This window comes from Struthio camelus, chromosome Z (assembly GCF_040807025.1).
Source record: "Struthio camelus isolate bStrCam1 chromosome Z, bStrCam1.hap1, whole genome shotgun sequence".
Taxonomy (NCBI): Eukaryota; Metazoa; Chordata; class Aves; order Struthioniformes; family Struthionidae; genus Struthio; species Struthio camelus.
The window spans coordinates 69,569,134-69,590,492 of record NC_090982.1 but is presented as its reverse complement, the minus strand read 5'-3'; the positions used below and the strand labels follow the sequence as shown (position 1 = coordinate 69,590,492).

The 21,359-nt window shown below is 40.2% G+C and overlaps 1 protein-coding gene across 3 annotated transcripts in view; it reads right to left on the bottom strand.

Moving 5' to 3' along the window:
* Positions 1 to 5,437: 5,437 nt before the first annotated feature.
* The window catches only part of LOC138064554 (chondroitin sulfate proteoglycan 4-like), a 36,984-nt gene continuing 21,062 nt past the window's right edge, over positions 5,438 to 21,359 (bottom strand). For 2 of the 3 annotated variants that reach the window (XM_068927692.1, XM_068927694.1), the window contains 5 exons: positions 19,424 to 19,555; positions 14,947 to 15,119; positions 12,105 to 12,179; positions 11,576 to 11,759; positions 5,438 to 11,056 (listed from right to left, as the gene is read on the bottom strand). In XM_068927692.1, coding sequence (XP_068783793.1) covers positions 9,003 to 11,056; positions 11,576 to 11,759; positions 12,105 to 12,179; positions 14,947 to 15,119; positions 19,424 to 19,555 — 2,618 coding nt within the window. In that variant the 3' untranslated portion in view covers positions 5,438 to 9,002. The remainder of the gene's footprint in view (positions 11,057 to 11,575; positions 11,760 to 12,104; positions 12,180 to 14,946; positions 15,120 to 19,423; positions 19,556 to 21,359) is intronic. The other variant, XM_068927693.1, reaches the window with a different exon arrangement.

The following is a 21,359-nucleotide window of genomic DNA, read 5'->3' as shown; positions in this document are numbered from 1 at the left end:
ACAGATCTCTCTGAACTGTGTGTGTGTGTTTCAGACACGTGCATTATTTTCAAAGGATGCAGGAGTCCTGTGTGTCTGTCCCAAAAGAATGAGAAACCATGCCATTTCCTGTGTCTGGGGAGTCTTCAAAGGCAAACTGCGGACACTTTGAGTCAGGCATCTCCTTCATTCCTAATCACATGCTGCTATGGAAGCTATTAGTCACTTGTGTCACCCATGCTAGCGGGAGACAAAAAGTTGAGCTCAGTGGAGTAAAGTACTTTGTAAATATAAACAACTCTTAATAGAAAAACAACAACTTCCGTTGCTGCATAGAAACTGTAAACATGAAAATAAAATAGATGTATGAGATGCTCATTCAAGCCACCTTTGGTATTTCTTAAGCATGTGCTCACAGTGTAACCAGTGGGATGATTTCTGCACAGTACCCAAAGCACACTGGCAGACACAGCTGCTTTCCACTGTCTAGAGAATGACTCTCATTGCCACAGAAGATTCTGCGCAGGCCACACAAACAACTGGCTTCCTCAGTTTTGATATCTTTGATTTATGATATCAGTAGCTAAGAAAGAAACAGATCTGTGTCTCATATCATCAGAAAAGAGCGTGAAGAAGATCGGGCAAAACATCTTGCTACTTATTTTAAACTATTTTAATGGCAAACACAGTTAACCATATGTAGTATGATTGTTGGGTTTTTTTCCCCCTAGAGCACTACAAGTTGGAGAAGTTGCCAACAAGCAGACATGCTATTCCTTGAAATATTCTTGCCACTTATAAGAGCTCTACAGTGACAGTTACATAGTCTTTCAATCATTTGAAGCATTAGAAACTTTTTGTTCCAAAAATCTATGTGTTGAAACTGCTTCTCATTGAAGTTTCCTATAAACAAAAGAAACATTTTGGTGACTTTGTGAATAGTCAACAGTAAATCATGTAAGTTTCCTAATAGCAATAAATCTCCTAACCATTCAGCATTGTTTGAAGAAGCTGACAGCACTCACAGCTAACAATGATGCAAAACAGCAGTGAGGAAATGGGGCAAAGCTGGCTGGGCGCCTGTACTTGGAGCCCTCTTGGATAGATTGTAGCTCTGATGCTTAGTAGGTTGTGCATTGCTTGAAACTGAAGCATTGCAATTTCTCCCAGCAGAGGCTCTGATTTAGACATGTACTTAGATATATTCTTCTCCTTGGTTGGTGCTAGACCTTCCCTGAAATGAAAAAAAAAAAAAAAAAGAAAAAAGTGTTAAAAAAATAGAAGTTAAAGCACTAAAGCAGGAACTGGATGTGTCTAGGTTTCTTGTCAAAGTATTGCACTTTGGTCACAGCTGTTGTCTGAGAATTTCCCAGTAGCGTGGAAGTGGGGAACCAGTGAAACCAGCAGAAGCCCTCCCATGTGAGGCCCCAGTACCGCAAGCCCTACCAGGGATGGGGATGCACTGGTCTCTGCTGCTCAACAGAGCCTCAGAGAGATTACCTTCTTCTGCAACTGTGCTGACCGTGGTGCAGGCGAGCACCTCCCAGATGTGCAGAAATGCATAACAGAGCAAAGGCTCTACCCTTAGTTTGTGGAAGAGCCTGATGTGACACAAAAATAGCCACTAAATGACTGCTTTGAGCCAGGAACAGTGCACAGCAGCCCGGTTTCCCAAGCTGTGGCATCACCGAGTGGGGAACCAAAGAAATGCAATGGGGTATAATGTGTTAACTGTAACTTGTGGATTCAGATCAGAGCAGGCCACAGCTCGGATATGGTCAGCAGTTACTGCTCACTGTGCTGGCTCCAGGGGCATGCACAGAGGTCCCTCTGGTTTTCGGAGCCCAGATCCCACACTGAGAACCAAGGGCCACCAAGCAGACATCTCAGAGTCCCAGGAATTAGCACAGCAGAGGAGACTAAATGAACCAAAGTCCTACAACCAGGAGCAAGGTGAGTTAGGCAGGGACAACAGCTAACTCGTCTCACTGACGCCTATGTTGAACCGTTCCTACCCACACACAGGACCTCAGACAGATAATCCAGTTTGGTTACGACATGCTACGAAGTAAGGAGTTGTTCTCATAGCTGATTCATACCACTCCTGCTTACTCCTACACCTGGTCTAATCTTCCTGCTAGAGCTGCCTTTTAACAGTGTTTTGCGCAGCCATGTGTAAATGAGAACAGTCCTCAAGCTACTTTCATTTCTCTCAAGGATTGAGCTCAGGCTGATCTTTATCTGTGTTAAAAGTAGCTTAGTGCCCGAAATCAGGACCTCTGTTGCCTTACTTACAAATGCCTTTCACTGTTTGCAGCTAACCACATTTGCCATTAATCATTAATTACGATTACCATCAGTCAAAACCTCTGGCACTCTGCTCCTTTCTGCACTTTGAGCAAGACACTAGGAACATTGCAGCTCTCTTTTAAGGCAAAATTCATGCCAACAGGCTTGAACATCGGAGTTACACCCTGGGCAACTCAGCTCAGCCAGACTGGGTGATGGTTATATAAGGAAGAATTTCAGTGTTCAGTGATCCAGCCTGATGAAGCTCCGCAAATGGATTTCTTGATAGATACCTTTGTCAGTCAACATTCATAACGTTCATGCCGTAGCAGATTTACTTCTACTAAATCTGTCAGCTGCAGAGGGATGCAGAAGCAAAGCAAACTGAGCTTCTAAATCTTGCCATCTCCCCCAAGCACAATCCTTCCTCTAATGACAAGAAAACTTCTTGTTATTTTGATTCTTCCTCTGCCCTTTTCCCCAGCAGTGGGGAGAGCTCACCAAGTGGTGCACAGTATTGTAGCCTGCTTCTCACAGACACAGCCCAGCACTTCACCTTGGTCTTTCAAACAAGCCTATGATCTCGTTCCAAGTGATTCTCCCTTTTTTTCAAAAAAATTCCCATCTACCTCACAGAGCTTGTCTCTACCCCGTCCTCCTGCCCTCCCTTGCCTCCTAGCTGATCCCTTCCCCAGCACTCCCTGCTGACAAAGGAGCTTCCCCAGCATCTTCACAGGTCTGAAACCATCCTCCTGTATTTTTCTGCCTTCCTTATTCAATCTTATTTATATTTTAGTTGAAATGTATACTCATGCTTCTTCTGATTATTTTTAATTATCTCTGGAATTGTGGTATTTCACTCGCAGTGTGTTTTCATGTACCATACATAAAAGCTGCTACACAAAATAAAGTTGTACTGTGTATTAGTTGGAGTAAATCAGTTTTATCAGTTATATGCTATAAATTGCACGTATTTAATCTAATCTGCTTCCCGTGCTCTTTCAGAACGTTCTGACACTCAGCAAGGTGCCGTACCCACACTTAGTCTCCTCCATCTTCATTTTTCCCCATGAAGTTGAGACCTAATGCCTCTCACTGTGAGGCCATGAGAATGCGGTTCAGCTAAAACCTCAGCTTGCAAACAACTTAATCTCTAGGTTACCAGCAGGTATAAAGGATTACCACAGACATAAACAAGAGGAAGACTAAAAAAGGGGAAACCAGCAGGTAAGAAAAGCAGTTCACCCCGACAGCCTCACTGTGGACTATGGATTTCACCAGTTGCGATGCAGGAACACTTTGTTCTGGGACTGCGTTTGGGGTATGCAAGCTCTGGCAGCAATTACAAGATAAATTAATAGAGTTTCCATTGAATTTGCCAGGACAATTTTCAGCCTGTTTAAAAATATTCACAGAGTGTACTTCAACATAACATCACAAGGACTGATCTGAAAAAAACCGATGCAAGCAGGCTGGAGGCTGGTAACAGTGAAGTAGATCCACTGCTGACTTTGGCTCTGCAGGTCTTAGCAGGCTACGGCAGTGCTACTTGCAGGTGGGTCTTATAAATATTTTAATACAAAGAAAAACAGAAAAGGTTTATGACCATTTCTGTCCCATTTTCTTTCCTCCCCCAAAAACCTTCTCTGAGTTGCACGAAGAACAAGCGCATGTTTGTTGGGTTGGGGCAGGAGAGGGGGAAACACTGCCCAGACACCGCACGTTGCTGCTGCCGACACAGACTTCTGGTATTTGGGCCTTGACAGTAAAGATGCTGAGTCACAGCACCTGGAAGCTGTTACACTGTGCCACAAGGATTTCGGACATTTCAAGAAAAATTATCTTAATCTCAAGTTATGGAAACAATTGCAAAAAAATTGCATCTAACTTTTGATCAAAGAAAAATCAAGATCAGATCAAACAAAGAACTTGGTGTGATAATTGGATAACAACCTCTTATTACGATATTCTCACACTTGAGGGGCATTTTTAGTGTAAATTAAATTTAATATCATATCAATGTACAATGAAGAATTTTTTCATTAAAAAAAAACTGGGGAAAAGGTTATTTTAACAATTTTAAGCCTCTTCTCCTTTTTCATAATCAAGAGTATACGGAATGACTTTTAACGCAGACCAATCTGCATTTTCTGATTTATAGCACTGGCACAGAACGACAGAAGCTCCACTGCTGAAGCCAGGCCCATCACAGTGACAGCAGAGGGCTCATCCCCTCACATACTATTTTCCCCAGAGAATCAGACAAGCGAGAGCCGCACCAATTAATTCTGTAAGGCAGACTGCTTTTTCCAGTAGCTGTTTTTACAGTACCTGCTTGGTCAATGGGCACATAATATATTAAAGCAACTTAGCAATTCAGCATCACAGATTCAAATGGCTGAAAGGTAACGAGAGGCTTGCTCCACTGCCTGCTCAATTGGAAGCACCTCCACCGCACTAGCAGCTTAGCTGTGGCACACACACGTATGCTGTCAGACAGCTAATGCAAACACTTTGCATGGAAAGAAAATACAGTCAGTTTTAGGGAGGTCCTGAGGCTGGAAGGACTGCACTTTTTGACTGAGAATAAAAACCAAACAAACTTCAGAGATGCAAAAAAATCAGGTTTTTGTTTTTTGTTTTTTGACAACAAAACCGTGCTAAGGTATTAACACTTAAGAACGTGAAATTCTATACTCTTCTGGGCGTATGCAGTGAAGCAACCGGAAAACTTACTGAAACTCAGAGCACTGCTGTGTGAGCATGTCCAAATATATGCATTTATCTTGATGTTACACTGACAGAAGTGTTGGGCACAGTCAGGTGGCCACATGCTGAGATCTTCTCTCTCCCCTGTTCTGGCCACACACACCATGTTAGAGGCACGATGCTAGGCATAGCACAACAGTGATCTCTGCACATGTGTAATTTAAAAAATAAACATCAGAAAACCAGGAAGAACACTTTTATTGGCAACCGGAATCTGCTATGTTTCTCCACTGCAGTACTTGATAGATAGTCTTTAAAGAAAACACACAAATATTAGTGTGTTGTTTATAAACAAAACATTTTATTGTTTCTAGATATGTTTTCAAGGCACTCTCATGCTGCAGGTTTGAGCTGCATTTGGTAAGAAAAGGAATCCTTCAAAAACCTCTTCTTTCTGAAATAAAACACACACCTGCAAGGTTAAGTGAAACAACCGAAAATTCAAACCAGATCCTGATCATAAACTACGTTTGTTCCTGGAATCACGCTGAAAATCCCTAAGTACAAAATGTTTGTTTTCTTGGGGATTTTCTATATTGGTTGTTATTTGTGAAACCCAAGAGGAATCTCATCTCACCTAGTATTAGCTATCTAAAAGTTAAAGGAACTGAGCTGGCTCGCTCAGACTAACCAAGGTCAACAAAAAGAGATGGATACCTCAGAAAAACTATTCGTCTCATATGTAGAAATACCTACGTAAGAACAAGATGAACCTTCCTGTGCCAGAAACTATTACTCTGTAATGTCAACAGGGAGAGCTCAGATTAAGGTGATCAGATCTTTTTAATGGGAATTCAGGACAGGATATTAAAGCAAAATCCATCATAAGTTATCAATTACAATTCCACCTCTGCATTTTATATGAAACGCAGTAATCACTGATATAACATACTTTTCCATATATGGTTCTCACCAGAACGTTCCTACAAGACAGCAGGTATTTTGGTACAAACAATTATATCACAGCAGCACAAACTGAGGGAGAAGACCAAATGCAGACATACTTCATAGATGAATTAGGCTATTTAGATTGTTTTTATTAAAAAACAAAAAATTCAACACTTCAAAAAATGAGAACAGCACTCAAAATACAATTCAATTATGCCTGATCTACTTGAAATGAAAATCTGTCAGTCAAAAGTATTTTGAAAGCAGAGCAAGTTCAGTCCACTATATTTGAATCAGCAAAAGCCAGCACTAATTCTGTAGAATTATTGCTTTCACTGTATTTTTAATGTATGATTTCTTGCTCAGAGTGTACAGGTATGTCCATTTAGTTCTAATTGCATTGCTGGCGTTTTGACTCACTCAAGATTATGTCCTGATTTTACTTTTTACCACCATCAATATTAGAGCAGTGCTATGTTCCACAGCCAATGCACACCAAACAGCTAAACTTTACCTGTCATAATTTATAACTATGTTTGTTTAGCAAAGTCTCATTAAGCACACGTCTCACTTCCACATTTTCTATTCAATCTATCAGGGGTCCTCACTGGGGATTTTGTTACCAGACTCCAGCAGGTTTCAGTATTGCAACGTTTTGGCACTAGTTCGGTGGCATATAACTCGGTCTCATGGAGGTACCGAAGTATAACATCTCTTTTGCTGTTGACAGGAAGGTCACAGAGGTAGGGAAATGCGAGACAAGCCTCTCCAAGCATCAGGAAAGTGTTGGGTTATAACTCTTTACTCCTTGTAGCGAGTCTTGCAGGAGGTGTGAAGGGATCAGTTTTCTGCTCCAGCTAGAAGGCATCAGAGGCAGGATGTAGTGAATCCTCTGCTGACAGCTGGGCTCTGGGGGAAGCTGTGTTTGCTTGGCGCTAGGAGAAAGTGTCCCAGGAAACTGCAAGAAATGTAAAACTGTGCCTGCGCAAAGGACACTGGACTGTCCCTGCTATGGCTGGCAGCACCACCCTTCTGGCTGCGGTTTCTAACAACAGAGTTCCAAAGATTTTCTCTGGGAAAGCAAAGATCTGTAATTCAGGTCTGCAACAGCTCGTCTGGGACACTGGAACATCCCAGCATTTTACTACGATGGTGCCAGACGAGTTCAAGCATGCTCACACTGGCATGAGGGAAAAACGATAATGATAGGCAAATAAAAATTGTGCATTACGGTTCAAATACATGTTAGTCTGAGGATATAAAGGGTTCACATCTTTAGTCACTAGTACTCCACTAACTCTTATCAGTTGAAGATGTGGCCTGAATATTTGACACTGACACTGAACTCTTTCCTGGAAATGGGCTCTGAGCAATGCATTGCTTCAAAACACACCACAACTAAGGCTGACCGTGGCAGAGATGGAAAAGGTTAGTAAAACTGCCCTCACTGCTCCTGAATTTAGTTCCAAAGACAAAGCAATAAGCAGAGACTTCAGCTGGCCATCCTCACTGGTGAAAATTCCCTATAACTGAAGTTAATGAATAGCAAAACCACAGCTAATATTACCAATAACAAAAGTAATTACCCAGGACAAAGTACTGTGAAATGAATAGCACCGAGGATGCTGAGGCACATACATCCTTTCTATAAGAGTGAAAATAGCAGTACTTGGGCTCAAACAAAAATGTTGTTCCAGTGTTCACTGAGAGCAGTACTGTGGCATCGTGACCCCAAGCGCAATGTTTTTACAGAAAAGGTAATTGGAAACAGTAGAAGCAAAGCACAAAAATAGATCAGAACTCACTGTTTAGTAAGAGACTTATGATCACAGCACCGTTCCCCTGAAGTCAATTAATTCCCTCTAAAGTCAACAAGAATTTTGCTGTTGTCTTCAGTGGAGGAAAGCCTGAACCTTAAGAGGAGACTACACATTGCTACTGAGCTTGGATTTCCATACACACAAAAGCATTCCCCTTACAGAGAAATTATTGCACATTTTACCAACAGAGCTAAAATTAGAGTAGCAGTACTCGTCGTAGCGTGTAAGCCACACATGATCAGAGTTCTCCGACATTCAGGGTAAATGGAGTGACTTCAGAACAGAGCATTTACCTTCTCGCAGGATTGTTTCCATCAGTAGTTCCACAATACACGCTAGCACGCAGAGGAGGACTCAGTTCTACTGTCATCTGCTTGAACTCCCAGACTCCAGAGAGAGCTGTGTTTGCTTCACTGAAGGCAGAATCTAGCCCTTAGTCAGCAGCAGGAAATTTGGTACTTCCAGACATAAACTAAGCCTAAAGATAATTCAGCAGACAGCCTGACTAGCAGATACACACTTTTGTGCCATGTGGATTAGAGGTCATGGATGCATTTTACCAGTCTGCAGACATTACAGGCTAGAGTTCAACAATAAACGTGGAAAAAAAATCCTCAGAAAAAACAAACAACAACTCACAGTAACAGTTTTTACCAGAATCCTTTATCTGTCATTACTGTAGTATTATTGCATTGATTTCCAGTTCAGTGACCCATATGAATAACCTGTCAAAATAATCACAGCTTTGTTTCTTTAGTTCTGGTCTTTGAACAGTCTTTAAGGTCAAATGGTATTTTTGAGATTAGCACCCTGGCAATTGATTATAAAAACAGTGGCAAGTTTTTAAAGTACAAGTGCTGCTTCAGGACAGAATAAAAGACCTTTATAGCAAATTTAGTTCTTCAAAAAAAGTAATTATATTAAAAATATATAGTCCATGATGGAACATTCTACTTTATCCCTGTTCAAGGGAAATAAAAAAATACTGCATACACAGGGTACACTTAAAATCTATGGGGTCAAATTCTGCACTGCATTCAATAGGAAATTTGCTCAAGTAACAATTAGAAATCTGATTTTAAGGCCACTGTAATCAATAGGATTTTATTTTTTGATTTCACAGTTATTTGGATTTCATCTAACAAACAGTGCATCATTTGACCAATAATAAATAAGCACAATAAAGAATAAGCCATATGTTAATAAGATATACTCTCCTTTCCCTTCTACATCTACATGACCCAAACTGCCCACCAACTACACCCAATATTGATTGCGCTTCAAAGTTGGGTTTGTTTTTCGACAGTACTGGATCATTTCAGGATCAAGGTTTAACCAGCTGCTTTGCAAAGACTGTTTTACAGTTGGAGAAACCCCTGCAGGAAGCAGCTGCTCATGCCTTACTGGCGTGAACATTGCGGCTGTACTTCTCTCAACCCCCTTCAGCAGAGGGGTCACTGTAACAGTGGGTACCGCCAGGCTCCGTTCCAGACCATGACCTGGACTACCAAGCACTGCATCCATTTCATTTTTGACAAGTGGTTTTGCCTTCTCTTTTTTGTGACACATTAACAAAACACACACAGAAATAACAGCAATAATGAGTAACACAGACACCAAGACCAGGGGGATAATGATGTACCAAGGGTTGCTGCTTTCACTTGGTTGCCTTCTGGGACTCCTGGCATTGGCTTGGATTGTGCTCTCAGCCCCTGTAAACCCACTTGTTGCCACTGCCAGATTAAGCAGCAGCCCTTCCTCATGTAGATCTCCCCAGCGATTCTGGCCTTGCCACACGGTTGGTGCAGTCTTCCATGCTGCTACTGTACGTTCTTCATTGTGGGAGGAAACAGGTGCCTCATCCTTTGAGGTAGTGAGAATTTTTAAAGTAGTTGTGCTGGTTAAGAAAGGCACTTCAGTTGTAAAACCCTGCACAAGCAGTGGATCGTATGGCACTATGGAGTACTGAAAACAGCCGACAGCAGGCTGCACATCATCTGCCCTGAGCATAAAAGTGAATGAGTCATTTAAAAGATCAACACCTGTCATATTTGTATCTATGTCTAGGAGCACAACACCTCTATCAATGTCACTCTGGGTGAATGTCTGAATATCTTCAAATACTGCATCGTCCATGAGCCTCCTCTTTACGATTCTTCCATGATATGGGGGCACTATCACTTCAAATGTAGGATTACTGTTTGTCAAATTAGCTAGCTGAGAAGCATCCAGGTCACTACTTCTGAATTTATAAACTGCTTGATTTGAAATTTGCTTGTCAGGAGCAACTTGTACTAAAGGCTTCACCGTGATGTTCAGCACTTGTCCTGTTAAATTACCTTCTGTAGTGAACAGCATAAACTCCAACACTTCTTTGAACGCAGTGAGATTTGTCAGGTGGTAAGACAGCCTTCCCGAGTACAAATCTGCCTGCTCAAATTTAGTAACCTGCTTATTTCCAATCACCAGGTGCCCATACTTGAGGGGCTGAGTTATTTCATACGTGATGCTAGCGCTTTTTCCATTTGTGATGGCAGATAGATGAACATTAGTAATAGTGACAGATGTCTGGCCTTGTGGAAGTGCAACATTGGTAAGATTGACCAGGACAAGAGCAATTGGTATGACTTCAAGACTGAAAAGCTTGTACAAAGGGCGATGTTTACCATCAGTCACACTGAAATAAAACACCCCAGAGGATGAACTTCCATCCTGTACAAACCAAACTCTGCCACTGTCGACATCAGCTTGTGTGAAATCCTGTATGGAGACACTGAGATTGCTCTTCATTGCTAAATAACCATTATTGGGATTGCTAATAACAGTGTATTTGAGCTCAGCTGGTGGGTTATCTAGGTCTTCAACTTGCAGATTCTCTGACCCGAGCACTGACACATCTCCCTGCAGGACTTTCAAGTGCAGCCTTTTAGTCTTCAGTTCTGGAGCTTGGTCATTCACTGGAACAACAGTGATATTAAACATCTCTTCTAAAACTTCGCCATGGGGCTTTGCAGCAGATTTGCTCTTTAGGTTTAACCAAACAGCAAAAGTGAAATTGTCAGTAAGGGATTCAGAATTGTCATGTACATACACAATTCCAAATTTGTTCAGTATGTATTGGGAGAAGTTAGGTTTCTCTTTGGTAACGTTTCTTTCCCCAACAATAATCATGCCACACTGGGGTAAAGATACAACTTGATACCAGATTTCATACATGGAGCGCTGGACCTCAGGTAACTTAATCAATAGATTTGAAGCATCTAAATTTGTTCTGTTGATTAAGACTCTACCTCCTTCCCGGACAATGGCACCTAGCAGAAAGGAAATTAGAATTTTAAAAATTTTATAGATGCAATGTTTCAGAAATTAGATAGGCATTTCAAATACAGATGATGCTCAGAAAAGAAACTGTGAAATCCGATGTTTCTCTTTCATGGTATCTTTGACTTCCATGTGTCATGGCTAGAAATATATTACCACTATTTGTAAATACAGATTTAAATATAAGAGCCTAGATTTTCTATGGATGCATACAGCAGGATTAAAGAAATATAAATATCTCGCAGCTCCAGATGGTGCGTTCATTATCCCTACTATTATAGCAAAATGGAGGATAACCACTACAGCAGTAGCAAGGATCAAACATAAGTAGTTAATACCATTTTTAAAGATGCAGTTTTCCAAGCTACTACCTACACTATACTCTGTGCTAAAAGTATTCTGGTCATCTGTTACTGAAGAAAAAATATCCTTCAGTTTTTTATATTTGTTCACTGGCAACCAGAGAGATCCAAAGCGATTAGGAGGCTCAAAGAGCACAGCATCTTCACCTGTGTTTGCTAGAAGACGACTGTTGCGATCATGCCTGGTAATTCCATATGAAATGGCAATATGGAACACCTGGAGGTCCAGGGCTGATGGTGGAGAGGAGACAGTAAAAGTAAAGAAATCCTCTGCACTCCAGTCAGCTGCCTCAGCATGTAAGTGCTCATACATGATCACACCTTCATCCACCTGTTTAGGGTAAAGAAAGCCACAGATACAAGAGGAAAACAATTTTACATACAGAGGTGGATGGAGAGAAAAAAAATAAGAATACTGTTCCATAGAAGGCTGTGTACCTTAGTCCACGCATAATGACTGTATATATAACTCACCTAAAGAGATTACCTCGCACTTCTCTTTCTCTGAAGATAAATCTGTGTTGGCTGACAAGCATATTTGAAGGTAGGGGAAATGTTACTGGGATGAATGCTTGGCAAAGGCTTGGTAAATGTTAACAACAGAAGTATAAAACATTGAGAAACTTATCTCAGACTAGCAGTGGTAACTCTGAATGGGAGCTCAGCTAGACTGTACCTTTAGGGAAGCGGAGTACCACATGACTAGGGGATTTTTCTTTATAAGGATACCATCTGGGCTGGACTGACTGTCCTGGAAAAACATACGAAAGAATGAAGACATGAAACAGATTTTGGGGGAGCATGTGTTTCATATTGGATAGCAAAAGATACTTGGTGAGAGATTACCAAAACTTGAAGGAGATGCAATGACCATGAAGATATTTTCTCCTTTATACCAAACAGCTAATGGGACAGCTTAATTGAAAGTTTCTGTATCATGGGAGGAAGGGGAATACCCAAGAGACAGGAAGGAAGCTAGCTTGCCCTGTACCTGCTTTGGCAGGTCCTTGCAAAAAAAATATAATAGAGCTAATCCTGAAACGAATGCAAGAGCCCCCACTGATGTCACGTAGGAAACAGAGCTTTCAGGATCAGTTTTCTCAACAGCCTCAAAAACATCCCACCTTACTGACTAAAAAAATTCAGAATGACATGGTAAAATCTCACACTTACATGTCCAGGTTTATGCTTTCCCTATACTGACTTAATTCTTAATGGTTATTATGTGACAAAATATGCAAAAGTGATACTAAAAAGATATGTTGGTTCAGCATGACTTTCCAGAATATGCCTCTAGGACTTTTAAGTTGGAGAAAGCAAATATACATAACAAGAGACACAGTATGCACCCTATAATTTCTATGGCGTTTAGTATCAGCTGTCAATCTTCTCGGGGTTTTTTTTTATTCTTCTTTTTTGTTGTTGTTTTTGGGGTTTTTTTTTGTTTTTTTGAAGCCCATGCTAATATCTGGACTAATAAGAAAATGGCACTAGTGAGGATTTTGTTGTTTACCTCTGCCATGATTTTAAACAGAATGAACAAATTGTGGCCTACTGCAAGATGAAAATACTTCTGAGATATTACAGAAAGTAGTGGCAGAGGAAAAAAAAAAAAACAAACCTCAGGTTGAAAACGACTGTGTTACACTTTTTTTAAGTCCATGTAATGTGCAACCTAAATTTCTTATATTGTTTGCAAAATAACTGTCCTTGAAGAAATTCACTGGAATGCAATAATGATTTCAATTTTTTTTTTTTTTTTTTTTTTTTGCAATGAGACAATAAACCATACGGCATAAGGAAGAGTTCAACACCGTAGCAAAAGTACCAACTTCCTCTAGAATCTAGCTACATACTGCTTGTCAGAAGTGAAATTTTAAGTTCCACGATACAGACCAAAGTTAATGAAACTCAAAAGAACTAAGTTAACCCAAAATACATTTAAATCCAAATCAGATTTTCAAGCATTTTGTAACCAACATAAGTCGGATGTCTTATTTTCCATGTAATGGAAAAAATACTATGTTTGTAATATTAATGTCATCTCTTCACTTATATTTAATTTCATGTGGCTGTAACACACTACACAGTGAAAGTTTATTTTGAATCTCTCTTTTTCGTTCCTTCTTATTCCCCACCCTCTACTGGAATGAACTGCAAGCTGGTTAGAACACCTCAATCTCACCTGCCATGAATCCGTAAGCTCTACTTTTTGAAGTGAAAACTGACAGTACAAATAACTCAAAGAGGGAAGAAAAATATGCACATTACTACAGCTCAAATCCTTACACAATTTCTAAAGTTCACAAGTAAGTTAGTTACATTAGTAAGAACTAAGGCTATAGATAAAAAGTGCCACGTTATATCATGGCACTGCCCCATAAACCCCTAAGGATCCTTTCTGTAGTCTAAGAAGAGTAAAAACTTCAAAATTTAGCTGTAAGATTTTGTCTCACACGCTTAACTGCTTCATCTAACACTCATCATACATTTTAGGAACGGAAGAGAACGGTGTGGTTATACACTCCATCTCTCTCATAATGTAAAACATAGAACTCAGCTCAGTAACTATTGCGACAAGGCCCATAACATAATGGGATTAGACCACAGTATTAAGAGAAACATCCTGTCTTCATGTTGGTTTATACAGCTCAGGTGGAGATTCCACCTCAAGTCCTTGGTGAGGTTGTTTCAAAGTCTAATGATAACTGCAGTGATTTAAAACGTGAACCTTCTTTCTAGATTTTATCAGTTAAGCTGCAATTTCTGGCATTTTCTCATTTTTCATTTACTAGATCAAACAGGTCCTTTCTTAATCTGTAAATGTAGATTAGGATCAAACTATCTCCTAATCTTTCCTCCAACAAAGTCAGAAGACTGAGTTCCTTTTATCGCTCCCTACTAAAAAAATTTACTGAGAATAACTTATTTCATAGAGGACAGTTATATTCAGACTGCACACAGATGTAACTCATTTCTTTTCTGTTGCAGTTTCTCAAAGGACATTTTCCATCAAGCTACATGAGCTGTCACTTTTTAGTCTTTTAAGTATAAGACTTTGTATCACAGTTGAGATTCTTTAAACACCTGATATCACAGCCAACGATGTCAATAAAAGTCCACTTGGGGACACCAATGAGGACTGCTGAGAGCCTAAATGAATCTGATACTTGGAGTTTTCATACAGCAAAAGGCTACTCCTTCTGCCAGAAACTAAAGGCTTCCAACCTTTGACTGCTGGTTAATGGCAATAGAATAAATCTTGAAAAATACCGTTACAGGCAAAACAGTGGAAACTGCCAAGACTCTGTGAGCATTCAAGAAGTGGGGAACAAAGGCTCCTCTTGCATTCATTACTAGATGCCAGATATTTAATGACACGGCAAATCTGGGCAATTGCACTGATGGGTCACATATGCCTGGTTACCAAACAGATATAAATGGATCAGACAAAGAACAAGCAACTGGGACAGCCTTTGAAGTAACAATCTACCCCTGAACAATTATAAAGTGCTTACCATAGACTGCGTAAAATTGAGGATTTCCTGAGTGGTATTATCAGAATTTACTCTGATCAGCCTTCCAAGTCTTGGGGAAGTTGCAATCGTAAAAGTTATAGTTCTGTTTCCTGCATTGGACACATCATTGGTCACAGCTTTCAGATCACTTTGTGAAATAGGTTTCCTGGAACCTAAAAAGTGTGAGTTAAAAGTAACTCAGATTTGCAACTGCAATTTTTCCCAAAGAATAAGTCTTATATGCACAGCTCAGTCTCTCATCTAATTATTGTACTCAGAATTTTAATAATGTTTTGTAAGATTAACAGTCTTATCCTTTTCCTAGTTACCTTCCTAGGTACCTTCAAATAACACAGCCCTTCCATAGTTTTTCACTCAAAAAGCCCATAAATATGAACTACTTTTGTTTTACAGACATGAAAAATGTACAGTTCTCTACAACAAAAAACATTCGCTAAATATTAGCTTCTGCAAAAAAAACACCCCAAGTAAGGAATAAAGCACTCCTATATTACACGTCTAGAACTGAATTCAGATTCCAGCTGAAGTCACCATTGCTAGCGTTGTTGGTAGCCCCATTTGCTCACAGAAGGCAGGGTGATTTGGCAAGCTCTGCCTGAGAGAAGCCTTAATCCAGCAATTTCTAGTGAACACGCATAAACTAAAATCAATTAATACAAGAAATCTGAACTGTATTTTATCGATATGAACAGATGATTATCATTAAACAAACAGTGAACTAAAAATAGGAAGGACATCACATGTAGAAATAATGGCCTGAACTGAAATGGTGTATTACTAAGACAGATGGAAACTGAGGGGTAACAAAATCCTTTTAACACATCTAGTACCTCTGGCTTAAAGACTGTAAGGAGCCTTCTGGATTTTGGCCAAACTAAGACGGTTTTTGATATGGCTGTGACAAAAACAAAGACATATTCCCTATTGCTAGCTGTTGTGTAAGCAACTCCCAGCAATGACAGGACTGCAAAATATTAGGAGTTTGGCTTCTTTTTGATGTAATCTTTCCTCGTGATATACGCTCAGCAACTAAATCTGATGTTTACTGTGATGCACTTGGAAGAGCAGCAGATTCCTGTACGTTTCAAACAGGAATAATTCCAGCAGTTCCCCACCACCCCCCACTTCCGCATCCTTTCTTATATTTTGGGTTTTTTGAGCAACTAGCTTTACAGGTATCAATATATAATTTCAGACACTAGTCATATATATCTTTGAAGTCTGAATTGCCACCTACCTCCACTAAAGCGTAATGTTTACAGAGGAATGACAAAAAATATGTTCCTGCTATAATATTCAGCAGAAAAAAAAATACAGCGAGATGAATGGGAATGTTTAGCAAGCGTTTGGTAACCTTAGGATTCCGCCTGTTCTACACGCGGTTGTGCCCTGGCTCAAACCACATCTACTTTGAAACAGAGTTGTAACAAAATGAGATCATCTTGCTCTCTTTGTTTTCCCCTTTTTACCTTCCCATGCCTCTCTGCATCCATATTCCTTAGAAAGGCAAAGCAATCCCTCAGGTCTAGAATCTCTTGCACTGTACCTAATTCAAGATGTGCCCCTCCTCTTCCTCTCTCTACTCTTCCTTTTCCTTTTCTGTGTGAGGAGGTGGTGAGGAAACATGACCCTGTGTTGTGTGCACAGCAGATGTGGTCAGGAATGTAGAACAGAGAGCAACGGCTAATCAGACCACGTGCCATCTGCACGACACAGCTGTTTCTCAATAACCTCATACTTATGCAAATCAGGGCCCCGTGTCCTAACAGATTTAAGACAGAGTAACTCTCAAAAATGGTTATGCTGTAGCGGTGGATGGTACCACTTCGATTTTTCATGATAATGATACCACGCATTACAGCGCTGCCATCACAGTACAGAGGCAGGGGGTGGAGGGGACACGAACCTCTGTGCCACAAACTCCTAGCTCGTTCCTCATACACCAGATCTTACTCAAGAGCCAGGACTCGATCAGAAGGGACTTCGCTGCACCGCAAAGGCTGAAATATAGTTTAGGGCCACAGACACTAAAATTTCTCACCCTTTCCTGTGAAATGAAATCTTCCCTCAGACAACCTCCTCCTTCCCCCACTTTTCTCCTGAGACCTGAACATCTTTTCCAGTACGTGCAGCAGTTCTGCTCTGGTTTGGCACTTTTCAACAGAGAAAGGAAGGTGTTTCGCTAGCTAACGGACTGGGTAAAGGAAAGAGAAGTGAGAACACAGCCTGTTCCTAAGCATGGGGGCACAGACATCACACAAGCAAAACCATCCAAACTCTGGGAAAAGGAGCAGAGAGAGAAGAGGAAGACACACCGCAGCGATGGGTGGTGCAGAGCACAGCGGCACTAAACCACGTGGGCAGAATGCAATAGCATAACACCATTATCAGTACCTAATAATTTTTGTATCTGTTGCTACTGCCTACATTCAAAACTGGGAGACTACTCTAGCATGAGCATTCTTCCTAACACTGCTACACAGCTACGGACCATCTGGGCTGATTGACTCAGACAGCTCTGCTTCTGAGTAACTACAAGTCAGGCTAGGCTGTCTTTTCTTCCCAAATAGCAACTCAACTCATTCTTTCTTTGAGCTTCCCTAAAGAGAGCAAATTCCTCATATTCCAGTTACATAGCATGCACAGGAAAGACTCATATCTATCAATTTAAGGACCATACTGAATAAAACAACCTGCTGTTGGACAGAAGAAATCCATAAATTGCACAAACAAATCTGGTATATTCAACAGGAGAGAGGACAGCAGTACATGTGCTTATAAAACTACAGAATAATATGCTTGAGAGAATAGTTTACATCCAGTCATGAAGGCATGGCAAATTCTTCATAATACATTCAAGTTTCGCTTCCCTGGAGAGAAAATCCTTCATGCTGTCTCAAAATTAATATTTCTTGCAGTGCTATAAAATGTAACAGGACACTGGCTATTGTTTATATGTGTGTGGGTGGGCAGCTGGCACCACCACTGTTTGAACAGTCATTCCATGATGAGCAAGTACCAATATTTGCTCACTGAAATCTGTACAGCTCCAGAATGTCTTTAAAACTGGCAAAAATAGAAAAGGTGAAAAAGGTAGCAAATTTATTTTTTGGCATTAAAAAAGTACTACTAACTCAAAGTAAGTGAGAATTCAGCAAAAGCTGCAGGCCTAGATGAGTATAGCTTGCAGTGCTGAAAGAAATATTGTATTTTCCAAGCTGGGGAACTGATAGAAAGTCTAGAGATTTTTTCTTCTACAAAAGCATCATGCATATTTTTCTCACAATTATCTTTAGCTTAAGACAGAATTCCTGTGAACCTCTGTGCCTGAGGCACCCTTACACACCAAAATCACAGACAGATTAACAAGCTCTGTAAGTGGATTTATCTGAATCCCATTTACATCGACTGAATTAGAAGACCACGCTGCTACAATCCCATTTTTTGTTGCCTGTGTTTAAGTGGCTTTCATTGCAAGCCTTTACTTATATAGCTTATATTCAGGAAGTGTAAGAAACTGAAGTATTCCTCTTCTGTATAGGATTAATAAATCAAGGTATAGATTAATATCTATAGAGCTTTCCCAATTTTGAATCTTTCTCTCTCTCTCTCTCGCTGTACAGACCACATTCAGAGAAAAAAAGAAGGCAGAACAAACAACATCTACATGAGAAGTAAGATTCATGATGCTGCCAACAGAAGACTAATCTTTATTTCTCCTTTAATCCTGCACTTAATGTTAGATTACTAACTCCGTGAGTGATTACTCTCGCCAGTGAAGAGCAATAAGCAGCTCTGGTGAGATTCCCTTAACTCATCAACTCCTACACGAGTAGGATTTCTTTTTAAAAAAAAAAAAAAAAAAAAAAAAACCTATGAAGCTGCTGACCCAGCTACTTCCAAGTGCACAAATATGAATCAAGGCTGTTTAGTCCTTCTGATTCACAGCGAGTCCCAGCTGCTCTCCATAACTCTACTCAAATAAGAGAGCGAACTTGCATTCTGGTTAGCTTGAATGTGCTATTCAGAGCCCCACAGACACAGGCTTCACCCTGTTTTTACTAGGCAAAATCACAACCAGCTGAGAAAGGCTGAGTATTCTAACCAGCACTTTGCATTTTTATTTCTATGAAAGCAATATTGAGCTTTTAAACTAATTTGAATAGGAAATTTTCAGTGCTTAGGCAGACAATGTTACTGTCGCACTGCGCTTCTGTATTTCACTGCCTACTTCCACCACTGACAGCACATATGCATATCAAAAAATTAAAGCCTATACAACAGTAAGAACATTTGAGACAACATGACCTCTCTTTTAAAAATCAGACAGATAGATGTTTCCATGTACAGTTATCTATAGTCTCATCAGATAGCTATCTAACAAATAACTGTATACATGTTAGCTTATGACATTATTTCAAGTGCATGAAATCAAGGTAATCTGTTAAAACCAGACCTGGAAAGACTCCAAGTCCTTTGTTCACTTCCAGGCTAATTATTAGAAGCCGAGCTGTGATGCTAAAAATTTGTCGAGGTGCAAAGTTCAAACCGTCTGTAACCTGAAAGCTGAAGCCTCCTGACATTGCTCCTGTAGAAAACAAAAACATATTCTTTTATTTTCCTGGTTTTCCTTTAAAACACACAAACATACATGGCACACATTTTGCTTTTGACTACAGTGAAATATAACCAAAGTCATCCTGAAGCCATTTTTGATCAGTGTATTTTAACTAAGAATTAAATAACATCATAAAGCAGAGAATACCATCCCAAGGAAGAACTACCGGTTGTTGCTTATACTGAAGGGCAAATATCCCACAGATGTAAATCACCAGACTGCCGCCTTCTTTCACTGAGCTTAGTGGAGCTGAAACCAGCTCAAACTTGGAGAGACACTGGCCCCCAAATCTTCTCCTCCTTTTATATCTTAGGAGGGACCTGAGCACTTCAGCAGTCACATTTTGGCAGAGATGTAATTTTGGGAGAAAAATAACTAGAACAGGCCTTTATTTCGTTTTACGTTTAACCTGGGAGCTGATTCACTCCTTTAACTGTTTCCTTCTCCTTTGCTCTCCTTCAGCTTTGCTGAAGGGGACATGTTGTCACAGTTCAAACTATTTCAGAGGTTATGTGTACTCATAACAAATGCCCATTTTCTTCTCTAATCTTAGGACCTGTTCCAGGAGACTGAGTAGATTCCTGTAAAAATTTCTCAGAACTGACTTTCTTAGGTGTACAGTGCGTTAAGTACAGGGTCCTCCAATTGTTTATTCAGGTAGAAAAAATGAATGAAAAATTACATTATCGGCTGCCAATAGTTACTGTCGCTCTTCCGCTTGCTTTGTCTATTTTAGCCATGACATACTGCTACGTGAACATATATCCTGAAGTGCAAGGTTGCCACGTACTTTTACATAAAGACCAGCACTTCTTGCCTAACTATAAAGGAATTATCAGAGGAATCCATGTTGGTTCTGAAATTATAGTTAACAACTCCCTAGGGAAATTAAGTACAATTAACAATTCCCCTAGGGAATTATAATTAATAAATCCCCGAGGGCAAGCACAGAGGCAGCTCTGGAATATCAAGGCAACTTTTTTTTATATTTTTAAAGCTTTTATTTTCTGATATTTTCTCTTGATAAAAATACACAAGTGGTTGCACTTTTAAAAGGGCAATGAGGAGTCTAGGATTTGCCTCAGATTGGGAGAAAAATGCTTACTTAGCTTTACCCGCTTTCTTGGCTAATGAAGAGCATCTTTCTGACTCACATAATTAGAAATTTGTCATTGACACGGTCAGGAACAGAACTAAACCCTCAAGCGCTGCTTGGGTAAAGCATATATTACTTTAGCATAATTAATTTTAAATGGACAACTAATCAGAAATAATAAAAAGGAGATCAGATACAGGGTTGCAAGAACTGCACTGCAAGACACTGAGGCTTCAGGAGAGCTGACAGGAGTTCAGCTCAGTACCGTCCTGAGGAAAACCACTGGCAGGGTTTAAGGGCAGACTCCGTCCTGCCAAAGCAGATGGGCAGCACGCTGGAACGCGAGCGAGAGTGCAACAAGGAAAGAATTTGCACGCTGAAAGAGGAGTACAGAAAAGGAAAGGTATGTTCTGTTTCGGCATTTATGCTCATGACAGAATATTCAGGGATTATTGAGGAAACAAATACAAAACTTCAGCAAAAAAAACCACTGAGCAAAGATGAAGAAAAAAGTTTTACAGAGATAAGGAAAGGCCCACGGGGCAAGAAGATGAGTACACTTCCAAAAACAGTGAAAGACGAAGGAGGAAAGAACATTCCAGACAGAAAGCAGATAAAGTGAATTAGCAGGAGTCCTTTATGAAACACCACAGGCCACGATGGCAAGTGGATGGCAGA